General features: G+C 43.5%; 1 protein-coding gene across 2 annotated transcripts in view; it reads left to right on the plus strand.

Moving 5' to 3' along the window:
- LOC138513465 (CD9 antigen-like) overlaps window positions 1–13,311 on the plus strand; it is a 314,801-nt gene that overhangs the window by 277,704 nt on the left and 23,786 nt on the right. For both annotated transcript variants that reach the window (XM_069628336.1, XM_069628337.1), the window contains exon 6: window positions 12,156–12,248. In XM_069628336.1, coding sequence (XP_069484437.1) covers window positions 12,156–12,248 — 93 coding nt within the window. The remainder of the gene's footprint in view (window positions 1–12,155; window positions 12,249–13,311) is intronic.

Below are 13,311 nucleotides of genomic sequence, written 5' to 3' on the forward strand. Positions count from 1 at the left end.
AGCACCTTCAGTGCAGTACCACAGGGAAGTCCTCCAGATTTCCCAAGGTTTAAATACCTTCTTTAGGATCAACTACTGTTTCCCAGAGCAGTGGAGTGAAATTGACTTCACTTAGTCCTGTAAAATTCTACACCCAGGAAACCCTATCTTACAATAGAGCGCTGGAGGGGTTACTTAGTATTCCCAGTGTCTAGTTACTCTTGTAGCATTTGTTACCCTTTTCTCTCAGAATGGCTGGTGGCAGTGATTTTTCTATGAACTACCATGATTTCACAAACTCCAAAATGTTCCTGAAATATCAGCAGAGGCATTCGTCTTGTTGGTAAAACACAGCAAGAAAGCAGGATCACCCATGGATCCCTGCCCCCCCCCGCCAGACATCTACAAATCAATCCTCGCACAAGGAACACCATCAGAATATTCCAGAAACTTCCTAAATCTCTTACTAGCAACGGGAACTGTACCAAGAGCCTTCAAATCAGCATATATCAAACAGTTTAAAAAATAAAAGCACAAGTGGCGACGTAGAAGACTTCTCCAACTACAGGCCGATTTTCAAACATTCCCTACCCAGCAAAACTACTTCAAACTTACGTATACAAATTAACCCAAGAACACATAGAAAAACACCAACTGCTAGACCAAGCTCAAGTTGGTTTCAGACCCGCAAGAGGGACAGAAACCGCACTCCTATCCATCTGGCACGATTTAAAAACAAACGCGGACTCCACAACCTCGGCCCTGATTCTGCTCGACCTCTCCGCAGCCTTCAACACAGTTAGCCATGACTCCCTAACCAAAAGAGTAGAAGACATAGGCATAACGGACATGGCACTACTCTGGATTAAATAATTCCTAGCAGACAGAACAGAACCCTTCAAATCCACCTCACAACTGTGGAGTGCCACAAGGATCCTCACTATCACCACTGTACTTCAACATCTATCAGACTCTTCCAGAAAATAAAAAATTACATGCTACAACTATGCAGATGACACTCAAATCATCTACAAAATCGAAGACATTCAAGCCGATCACTCAACCCTAATCGTGTGTCTAAATGAAGTCTTTAACTACAACTTAAAAATCATTCCAGGAAAGAGAGAAATCATGATTATATCCAAAAACCAAGAGAACACCTACATTCCATGGCCAATGGAAATAGGGACCGCACCAACACCATCTAATGTAGTAAATAAATCCTGATGGACAACAACCTAACCTTCAGACCACAAATAATGCAATAATCAAGAAATGCTTCTTCCTCCTCCACATGGCAAGAAGAATCCTACCTTTCCTCTCCTTCACCCACAAAACAATCAAAATCGTCGCCCTCATGTCAATCGACTATGCAAACAGCCTCTACCTTGGGCTACCAGAATACCTCCTGAAGAAACTACAACAGATCCAAAATACAGCAGCCAGACTGCTCCTCAAACTATCAAGAAGAGACCACATCACTCGAGCCCTAAACACTGCATCGGCTCCCAGTCCAACATCGCATCACCTTCAAAACAATGTGCATAACACAGAGGCCAATCGGCGGACAAGGAGCTGAATTCCTAAAAAAGAAAATGACAATCTACAAGCCAACGAGACTCCTCAGATCAAGCAACGAAATCCACCTGGAACAAAAACCATACCTTAAAAAAAACGTGGGGCTACTCCTTCTCCCACTTAGCCGCAAAAACCTGGAACAACATTCCGAAAGAGACGAGAAATGCCAAAGACCACCTACAATTCAGAAAATCACTAAAAATCTTGCTCTCACAGATTCAAACTGAAAAACCGAAACAACCAAATGGGAAACGCAAAAGGATGACAAAATTTAGGATGACACCGACACCCAGAACCAACTAGAGAAACTCCTACTGCAACAAGAGAGACTATGCTAAGTGGAATAGGACACAAAAGAAAACCATGAGAACAGAAATAGCCATCCCTAGCCAACTCCAGCCACCAACCTCAACCGCTCCATAATTGGTACCAGGTATCATACTTGTATAGAGTTGTGTGAAGGTTAGCACTTGCCACACTTGAACTAAGTTGTGGGCATTGGTGTGCACATTGACCGGATGGAGTTGTGAATGAAGGCAGGTTCTCCCCCTGGACGTAATTGCAAGCGTTGGCATGTACCACGTTTCGAAAGGCTGGGAGCGATAACCTGTATGAGCAACTGAATAGCAAACTCACTTCCCACCCTTCCCTTTTCAGAGCCACCAGGGGACCACTCCGGTGGTGATAGTGCGCAGTTCAAATATCTTTTAATATTAACATTAACATCCCTCTTGTCTTTTGTGTGTAGGATAGTTGACTCCAGTGATCATCTTGAAGAATGCCTTAAAATCCTCTCGGGATATAAATCATTCAGGGATTGGATTGGTTGTAGCGGGAACTCAGCCCCCCGATCAGGAGACCTGCAACATGGGCTTTTCAGTTATGGACAGCAGCTTACTTACAGTCCTGTGCTCAAGCCTTGGTATGTGTGCCCGCCTTTAGCAAGCCCAAACCAGTTCCACACACACGGGCTGGTTCCTGGTCTGTCTAGAGCCCATGAAGGGGAATTCCCATATATGGTGTGCGGATGTGTCTCTAAGCAAGCACACTGCTTAAGAAGCCAGTGCATGTTTGTAAAGTAAGTTTATTGTACAATTGGCCCTGAACCACACAAGTTGACATATTGTATACATTTTTGCAATAGTTAAAACACTCCCTTTTTTTTATATTTTTTTTTTTTTTTACAAACCACCCCCACACATCATTGGAAAAAACCTATACAAAAGAAATCCAATCTTCTCTAATTCCCCCGTTCCCACCCATTGGTCAAAGTTATCTTAACTACCATCTTCAGCTCATATATACAACACACACCCTTTTATGATTTGTCCGTAGTAGGTCATGACTTTATCACACAGTTACACAAACCTAATTCATGACAAGTCCGAGCTGGCTTGAGACCTCCTAACTCTGGATGTTACTGCACATGGTTTGCAAAAGTACTTCAACAACATTGGGATGGGTAGACTAAACTGGTTCCCTTTTGAACCGTCTAACCATCTCACCCACCCCTGACTTGCTGGCATTTTACGGAGCACTCTAATCTAAACGACTACCAATTCAACATGCATGGCCTACGGTCACGTCCTGAGAAAACAATTGAGTCCCATGAAGTATCGGTCAACTCGGGCCTTGGGCGTCCCTTCACCCTAGGATTACTGCTGGTTTAAAAGCAAATGACCGGATCCCCCTGAACAATAAATAACAAGCTCCTATGCACTTATTGTCCTCCCGCAATACTGCCAATCCATAAAAAACCTGGTCTGGCCTGTTGACTGACCAACCGCCTAATGTCACGGTTACTCATTCTCTTCGGCCTCTAAACCCTGCAAAACCAGTTTTCCCAGTTACTCAGAATTCACCTTGCAAACCCCAACTGCAGAGTTTTACCAATTTATGAAAAGAGCACACTGCATATAGATTTGCATGCATGTTTAATAACTACGGTGGTCTTTACAGTGGGTTCTCTTGACAAATCTGGAATAGTTGGAGCAACATAAGGTCTGGGATTTGTAAAGGTCACATGCAAGGTGCCATGAGTGGTAAGGGTGACACATGCTATAGGCAATCTGATGAGAGTATGGGAGAGCAGTTTAACACTCTGGTTCTGTTAGGCAAAGTTTGTATGCAGTACCCTCTGGGACCACTACACCCAACTAGGACTACAGGTGTAAGCAAAACCAACCTTTGGTATAAGTCTGTACCCCAGTTGCTGGTAGCGAGCTGGGCAGCCAAGCTTATCTCAAGGGGGAATGTGAGCTTGTAATGAGGTTACACAGAGGTCTACAATCACAACTATTCAAATAGACTCTTATACTCAAGGTTTCTTGGTAAAACACTTATTAATTTATTACACAATCAGTTAGAAAACATCCACTAAAAGGAGGCAATCGATATCACACAAATCTACTACAGTACTTCCCGCTATCAGGTTCTGAGGCATTTAAACTACTTTGAAGGAGGAGCAAAACGGCATTCCGAGCATTTGAAGGAGGAGCACAAAGGAATAAGTTAATAAAACAAATAATGGGGTTACTCTTAAACAGTGCAAATATTTTGGAGTTCACCAGAGGCGTTGTTCCAATGCAGTAGGTAGGCCAAAGTCAATGGGCTAGAGTCTTGTATAAGTAAAACGGTTCTGATAGTTTAAACGGAAAAGTCTTTGCCACGGTTCTCAGAAGCAGTTCATAGAAGAAAGATTCATATGTCAGGTCACAAGCTGACTAGACCTGTAAGTTGCCAAAGTTTCACGCACTTTCGCAGTGAGAGGTAAGTTCTCTCGGCTGGGTTTTCACAGTACCTCATATTGAAAAAAAGATGCAGCTGTGGACTTCTGTTCCTGGCAGTTCCTGCAGATCTCGCTGTTCCTGAGCCTCAGTTGTGGGGACAAGAGGGAGGACGTCAGGGAACTCCTGCAATGCGCAGGGACTGGTCACAAAGCTGGCAAATGTTCTATTCCGATAGCTGTCGTCAAGCACCAAAACTGGTGTCCTCCTCCCTGGCTATTCGGTTTCCTGCAGCACTCTGTGGAAAATACACACAACTCCGAGAATGGTGTCCAGGTGGCTTACGAGTTGATTGGTCCCACCAACTCAAAGGAAGAAGTTGTCCTTGAAGGTCTTCTCTGTCGAGATGAACTTGGCGATTCGGACCTGCAGCAGGGCTTCACCGGGCAAACCAATGGTCCAGGAGTTGCAGCAGCCATCCCCTTCCAGCTTGTCTTCGGTTCTTTCGTTCCAGTGGTCGACTGCCTTCCAAGCCAAGAGACTCGCCTTTTAAACAGTTTTCTCCCATTCATTCCAGCCTAGCTGCCACTCACCCAGCAGGGTGGCTGTCCTTGCCGGACAGTCAGCCAGCCAATCACGCCAGAGTCTCTTCTAGGAGACTAAGCACAGGGAGTTTCGGTCACCTCCCCTCACTTCCTGCCCACCCCAGACACTCGGGCGCAAGAGGTGGTCTTCAGTCCTGAAGCCCACCAAAGGCGTATGAACAAAGGGACCAAACCTAGTTTGGCGCGCAGAGACAAACTCTAGAAGGACCTTTCCAAAAAGAAATGGCGAAAAAAGGCAACCTGGACCCGTTTAAACAAAGGAGGCTCAGACGCTATCTTGAAAAACATGGCACCTGTGATTTAACGCTACCGGTGTTTGCTGTCGGGAAAAATCATGGTAGTTCGTTGTAAAACCACTGCCAACAGCCATTTCGAGAGGAAAGGGTAGCATATGACTGCTACATGAGTTTCTAGACATAGCGGATACTAGGTAACCCCTCCATCACTCTATTGTAAGATAGGGTGTGCTAGGTCTAGGAATTTAAAGACTAGTAAAGTCAATGTAACTTTACTTTCTATGGGAAACAGTAGTTTATCACAGATAAAGTATTTAAACCTTGGAACAGCCTAAAAGGCTTTCTTGTGTCACTGCACTGAAGGTGCTGTGTGACACAAATAAAAAAGATGATGCCTATGGAGTTGTCTAAAACTCCATAACCAAAAGAAATAAAAACAGAAAACAAACAGTATTAAAAAGTTCATAGTCCCAGAGTTTAGCAATAGAGCTGGAGGGCTTTAAGGTAGAGGGAATTGGCACATTTATGAGAATTCTCCCCAACAGGCTCCCAGGGCCATATTTACCACAGGCGACAACCGTAATTAGCAAAGGGAAGGGCTTTATCAAATTAAAAGACTTCACCATAGAATGAGGTATGCCAGAGAGAACAAAGCACACTGAAAGAGGTTACACAAGATGGTCGATTTGGATGGTCTACTAAAAGCATTAATTTCTAGTGGGGGCCCTCAAGCCAGCTGCTCAAGCAGTCCTCTAGGTTCTTTGTCCATTGCCTTCTTGGGGACTGCAGTTGATCTAGCCCCTTCTGGGAAATGCTTCTAGAGTCGCATCACCTTTTGGATAAGCTTAGTTGGCTGGAATTTTAGCTTCACTTCACGCAGGGTGTCTCTTGAACAACCCCCTGGGAAAATCGGGATGGATCTGTGCTCCATTCCACATAACCTCCTTACTCTTGTGTCCTTTAAAAAATGTGTTCTTTTTGGGTTGCCTGTTGAGCACTCATAATCTATTTATGTTTCTCTAGGCCTATTTGACCAACTCTGGGCGTAATCCTCTCCCATGTTAAGGATGCTTGGGTGGAGTCCCTCGTTCTAGGATTTTGTGGACCAAGAATGGTGTAGACACTTCCCACCTGCGTTCTTAATTTATTACAACAATTCCCAGGTTATTAACACAATTCTTACTTTCCATGTGCAGGTTTTGCTCCAAGGGCAGTTTCACTTTGGCCTGTAAGCTTTGCAGCTGCTAGTAGTGTCCACATCAGGCCACACAACCCTTGTTAACTCTGCCTGTTAAAATGACTAGATCCTTTTACATGATTATATGACCTGCAAATGAAGAAACCTTCTGTCCCCAAGGCGCAGTCCTGCTTCCAACATGAGGTTACTTTAGGAGAGCACAGACTAGACCTTTTTAAATATTCCCTGGTGAAAAAACCTTCACAGAAAAAATCATAAATATTTTGTTGGTGAGGAGATTAACGCATCAGCCTTCCGCGTAAGTGAGAAAATATACCCACTTGCCCATTACCGATAGGTTGGATTGTCATGTTTATGCTAAATCTGCCTCACCTGTGAGACTCCAGCACTTTTTACTGGACTTGTGCATTGTTTTTCTATGTTGTTCTGTTCCTGAGTGTATGGGAACCCGTTTCTCTGCCCCCTTCCCCCCCCCCCCACTCGCAATCAGAACCTTTAACTTCCCAACTGACCCTTTTTTACTCTTTTCTATCATGGAAGCCATTTCTGTGACTCTCTACGTTATTTTTGGAATTATACTTTCCTATAACTTTTTTGGTATCCCATGTTCCTATTCAGCACACAGGACTTTTTGTGCAATGTTTCTGGGGAGCTTCTTGGGCTTCCCTTTTTATTTTCTCTGGTGATCCTTATATGAACTACTGTTGCTTAGAGTGGAAGGATATTTTCTTCAATCCCCAATGTGAGATCAGCACACCTCACCTTATGTGATTATTACTGGCAGGCTGTTGGCCCAGCCGTACACAGAAGGGTCACCATTCATCTAGAATGGTGGCTGTATTTGTTTCTTTTATTATTTCTTTTTCTCCATTTTTAGTGTGCTTTTCCTTTTTGTCCTCTGCCGTCCTAGGAGGGGGAGGTCCTGGTTTGATTTGTCTTTGGCAGGAACCCTTTGTGTAGCCCACCGAGGCACTGTGAATACCGGAAAGGAGGGCCGAGTCTGACACTCTGCAGCAGTTTGTCGTCTGTCATGCCAGCCTGGAACCAGTCCTAACTGTGAGGCTGGCTGTCCTGAAATGACAGCCATGCCCCCCCACACCCCAAAGTTTGAATGTAGCATGTGTGCTGATTGGCTGGATTACTGGATTAATGGCCTGGATCTGGTAGCTGAAGACCAGTTGACCACTTGAGCTGAATCTGATGTGGAAGAAAAGACAGTTGTCTGATTCCAGCAACCGGAGATGCCTGCTGTGTAACCACTGCCTATGCTGACCCCTTATTCCATGCGACAGAGTCCCGAAGACTCCGACCCTTAGACTAGTGAGACCAATCAATCTTGAGAAGACCTGCATTTCAAACCTTCTATGACAAGTTGTGAACTTCATGGGCTGCAAACCGGCAATACCGTGGTATCTCATGGCGCAGTGCTGGGCAACGTCTTCTTGTTGAAACTTCTGTTGGCTCCTGTTGGACCTCCAGAAGCAAGATTCCACTCCCCTCACTAGAGTGCTGGACCGAGATAGTGAGGTGAATCAATCGGACAACAATCTTTCCACATCTGGTACCTTGAAAAGGACGCCAAATACAGAGGCATCAAAAGCACCAAAGAATCATCTTCTGAGAGCCTTTCCTCTCGACTGTTGCTGCAGTTTCCCATCCAGTGTCACCTTCTTTCGTCACCACGACCCAGAATCCAGGGACTGGGTCCTGTGCTGCTGCATTGTGAAGGCGTCTGTCTGCAAGGTCTTCTTCACTGCTGAGGTACCTTGTTGCTTGAGGTAAAACTTGCCTAAAGTTATTGTCACTCCTGTGTGGCAAGGGTGGTGATTAGTGTAGTTGGGAGTGCACCCATATTGTTTGTCCAGGCCTAATGCTGTAATGCATCTAGGGAGCCTTCTACGAAGTCCCTGAAAACTTGTATTAACACTAAAGTCTGTTGCTTGTTTCATGGGAAAACCTCTGGAACTCTTCCTTTCCTGCATTTGTACCTTATCCAGACCTGCCTACCTTTTGCCTCGGAGAGCACTCACTCCCTAGATTAGAGAAGGGCTTCCAACGTCTTCTGTGAAGAAATTATAAACAGCGTTACAAAGTACTTATTTGCTATGTGTTATTGCTGTAACTGCATATTCCTGAATCAGATTAAGTTATTAATTAACTGTGAATTGTTTACTGACATTTTGGAAAGTATTACGTTGTTTACTTACCAACATTCTAGAAAGTAACCTGGTTAGTATAACTATTATTGCTCGAAGCAGAATAACTAACCGTTTACTAACAATACGGGGAAGGGGGGTGTTTGCTTACCTTGAATTACATACTGTCATTCTAAAACTATAATAATGTATTTACTCCCCTTGAATTGTATACTGCTTTTCTAAATGTGGTTCAATACTTTGGTTTACTTGCCATAAATATTGTTGTTTTTAATACTGCGTTTATGACTTATAACAGTAATTGCATTCCTAACGAGTTCTTTGCCTGGGTATATATAAAATAAATATTTTCACAATATATCGGTGTATGCTACAGTTTTTTTGTACTGTCCTACAGCCCTCTCTCCCTCCAAGATAAGCCTGGCTGCTTGTGTCATTGCTACCATAATATCAGGTGGTACAGGCCTTTATTTTCTGTATTTACCAAGGTATAGTTTTTCAGAAACTGAAAAGGGACTTCTGAAAAATTGTCATGGCCCCTATGACAATTATGCTTTAAATGCCTTGGAGCTCTGTCACTTTTGTAGGCTAATTGCAGTCGCTAAAGTTAAGAGCTACTACGAATAATAATGCTATACTTCTGAATGTAGATAAGTAATAGATAATAGGGGTATACCGAACTTGGGCTTCGAGTAAGTATTCAGCCAAATTCTTGCTGAAAATCAGTTATTCGGCTTTAGCTGAATACTTAATTGTTTCTCTAAGCCTAAGTTACACCCCTAAAACACACACATTTGATTGATTTAGTATAATACACCCAGGATCTTAGGAGTCATACTGGAGAGGAATGGCATATTTGAATAGGACTATCTTTCAAAAGCGGATAATCGCCTACATCTGTGGATTTCAAAGTGGCTTTGTCACAAACCATATCTACATGGGACGTCACATACCTGAATCTTTTAGAGCATTAAGTCACACGAGCTCTGACACAGGGCCTACTCACTGCACACTGGCAAGCAAACAAAAAAAGTTAGCTCAAAGTTGTTTATTCACTGGTCAGGCGAGCAATATAGACACAACCTCGAAGGCAGAAAGTCTGGGGTTCGCTCAGCCTCTCAAAGACCAGTGGAGGGCACAGCCACAGCTTCTTTTAGCTGCAGCCTCCGTTTAATTTATTATAGAACAGTACTGAGACCCCTGATAAAGCACAGCCCGTTGGGGCAAACAAGCTCTGGGTCTGGCTTGCAGAGCCGTTCCAACTTAATGGACCAGGCCGGCTGAAAGCACTGAAAAGTTATTCCAGCAAATAACTGAACCGAAAGGTCGCCGGCAAATAAATTGGGACTGACCTCTTCCACCCTAGTGGGGTGCGCTGCTTCAGTTCCTGCTATGTGCCCGAGTCTGGGTGAAACTGTGACAATGGAACCCTAACAAGACTTCATAAGGGTGGTTGGTCAAAAGGCCGGAAAAAAAAATCCCGAATAACAAAAATCTCGGAAAAAAGGGCAAAAATAAAAATATCGAATTTATATTTTTTTTTATATATATGTATTTTTTGGGTCAGGTAAGTAAAAAAAAAATAGGGTTAAAATAAAAAAATAGAAAAAAGGGGGGTTGGGGGCGGAACCCCCCCCCATTTCGAAAAAAAGTCATTAAAAAAATTTGATATTTTTTTTCCGAGATTGTTTTATGACCATAAACCCTTCATAAGATGTGCTATGTGGAACGTGTTCCTTCAGGTACACCCACCAACAATCCCGAAAGCAAAATATGCAAGGACCCTGCTAAAACTGAGCAATAATGTTTCATTTTGATAACACTGAAATGCATCTTTGTCTGCTGCATGGGGAGTGGGGTTCGTGCATGTGTGCATAGCTTGCAACATTGCTGCATGATATTCGTGCACAGATAAAGCACGAGAGAAGCTTGCACTGTTGACTCGGTTCCAGCTGAATATATATTGCGGTTTGTGGGAAATACACCTAGTGGTTAATTGCTGACAACCAGCCAGCAGGGATCTGAAACGCATTTTAAAAACGCAGGCATTGTGAACACCAGCTTTTAACAACCTCTGCCCGGGAGACTTGTTGTAACTGTAATTCGCAGCACTGAAAGCAGCACTGTCTTCCCTCCTCCGCCCCACCACCCACAGTGCCCATAATGTCCGTCAGGGCCCACCCTGCAGAACAAAAGTAGAGATGACATGTAGCTTTTCACTAAGTGGGCTTCACCTTTTACGTGATGGAGCTTGGATTGATTTGGAAAGACTGGGGAATAACTTTTTAGTGTCTTAGTTTTTAGCAGGGCCTATTCTAATATGTAAATGTTTTATTGGAGTTGTGATGACTCCTTTTGTGTTTCAGTGCCTTGCTAGAGCTAGAAGGCTGGAGATGGGCATGCCCAGATGGAAAATGTACAAGTACACTCATCCCAGTCTCCACTCAGTGCTTGCATTCATGCATACTATACTTGTGGGCTGGTCAGTTACTTGGGCCCTGCCGAACAAGCAATATCTATTAATGCTCAAACCTACAAACTGTGCTGTTGTTAAACCGTTTGTTTTCTGATGATGTATTTCTTTCAGGGTTTATACAAACATCTTCTGTAGACAATAAAGCATGGATATACAGATTTTAAAGTGTGTTTTTAATTTACCAAGTGATTTTCTTGTCAACATAACTGTATAAAACAAATTCACCTATTTGGCTTTGTATTCAACTCTCGCTGAATAATATTCGGTACACCCCCCAATAGACGGGGAATGAAAAATATAGAAAATGTCCACTGTCACCACAAATTAGCCTTACCCCACAAGTTTAAGGATTGACTCTAGGAAATTTGAAGCATATGGACTGTTATGCTCAAGGACACGTTGGAAAATACTATATCTGGTAAGTGGCAACAGTCCCTGATCATTGTTTGATGAGCAGGAATAAAGACAAGCACTGCTCAAATGGTGTACTGGAGCAATGACTTCCCCATTTCGGGCCTGTGTGAGGGTTCAGGGCCATTACTGGCCCGGTAAGCACCCCCGACACGGGGGTTCAGTCCAGGGTGTGACTAGTTTTATTTACATTTACGTTTGCTGAAGACTTGGCTTGCCAATATGCACAGAGCCAATCTCCAGTGGAAAAAAGATGGCCACTGCCTAGTAAATAGAAAAGGACTCGGTCCGTTTTCTACTTCTATGGCAGCGCCGTGACTGGAGCAAAACGCTCCGCTCCAGCAGGTAAATGGGAAGCAGGGTATGGTGGAAAAGGTGCATGGGATCCCTTGGGGGCCCATGGTGGGGGAGATAATGGGCAATGTCTTGAAGCTATCTGGAAAATCTAGATGGTGGCACCCAGGAGTTGGAGGGGGGCGGGGTGGGCCTTGGTTCGCTGGGAAAATGCAGGACTAAACTGGCAGTTCTCACCTCAGTTTCTAGACACCTGATTGGCTGAGCACCATTCCCAGGGTGCACATTAAGTAGTCCACACCTGGCTGACTAAGATAGCTGCATGCAGTTTAGTTGTGATTGGCAAGCAACATTGCAGATTATTTCTGCAGTCGATTTCTGTTTTTTGATAGATTATATGTGTAGAAGCTTTCAAAGCTTTGCTGAGATGTATAAATCTATAGAATGTGTATGTATTCCACTAATTCCAATATTTGCCTTTATATTTTTTCTTTAGCTGAACTGTTGCGGCACAACTGGAGTTTTTGATGCATTTCTCACAGACACTTGCCCTCCACAGAAGGACGTGTTAAGTTCTGTTACCGTGCAGGTATGAATATTTTCATAACGTAAACCTGGTTTGTTTGTAAAAATGATCCCTTACTATTTCATACATTGGGGGAGGGTGTCCCTTCTGTCAAAGAAAGGAAAACCAAAAATCATGCTCTTTGAGACTTGAACTGCCTTGAACAGTACTGGGGGTGGGGGATTGCATTTGCAATTTTTAAGAATGTGTGGACTATACCGATTTTGTTTAGTCTTTCTCTGCCAACACTCTACCTAGCGGTAGTGAAGCATTTGATACAAATGGTATCTACCTTGGACTGAGGGGGATGTCTTTGGAGACGCAGACCTTCTTGAAGCAGAGATATTAGCTGTCCACATGTTGATGGAAGGAGTCTGAAGCTTCCGAGAGTCCTCAATAAAGGAGGAGAGGGAAGAGCATAGCAGTGAGGATCTGTAATGATTGTTACTGGAATCTCATCACTACAATTGATATACCACTCAAACCCTGAGGTATAATGGAAAAAAAGAATGCCTTTTTAAGAACAAATATTTTTGGAAAACCTTGAGATTTTTCTCAAGGCCTGCAAATTGTTTAATGATGCAATGGATCACGGTAAAGCATTCCAAATAGAGGCACCCTGAACTTGGATGAGCATGTCTTCACCAGGCTAGAAAATGATATAGGATACATGGTTGGAATAAGTGACAAGCAGAATTAATCCATTTGCTAACAGATATTTGGATGCAATTTTGTAGGAACAAAGGTCAAAGTAGCTGCTTTAAATGGAAGTTTGGCCACAATGGGCCGTCAACTTAGATGAGGAAGAATTGGGTTGGCCTGTTTTGTTGGCTGTTTTTGCAGCGCAATTTTGCATTATCTGTAGACACTGAATCAGGAGTGGGGAGCGCCCAAGTAAATTGGTTTGGCATGGTCTGTTTAGCTTAACAATCGCTCTGGCAATAGGATCTTCTGTTCAAGAGACATTTTGGCAAATCTGAGATCCTAATTAAAGCTGCTGACCACCACAGTAATCTCGATTGAACATGGAGTCAGACTATCCCAAAACTCTCGGTTTTGGGAATTGAAAACAGGAGTATCCATAATC

The sequence above is a fragment of the Ambystoma mexicanum genome, chromosome 12 (assembly GCF_040938575.1).
Source record: "Ambystoma mexicanum isolate Mex_15411 chromosome 12, UKY_AmexF1_1, whole genome shotgun sequence".
NCBI classification, from domain to species: domain Eukaryota; kingdom Metazoa; phylum Chordata; class Amphibia; order Caudata; family Ambystomatidae; genus Ambystoma; species Ambystoma mexicanum.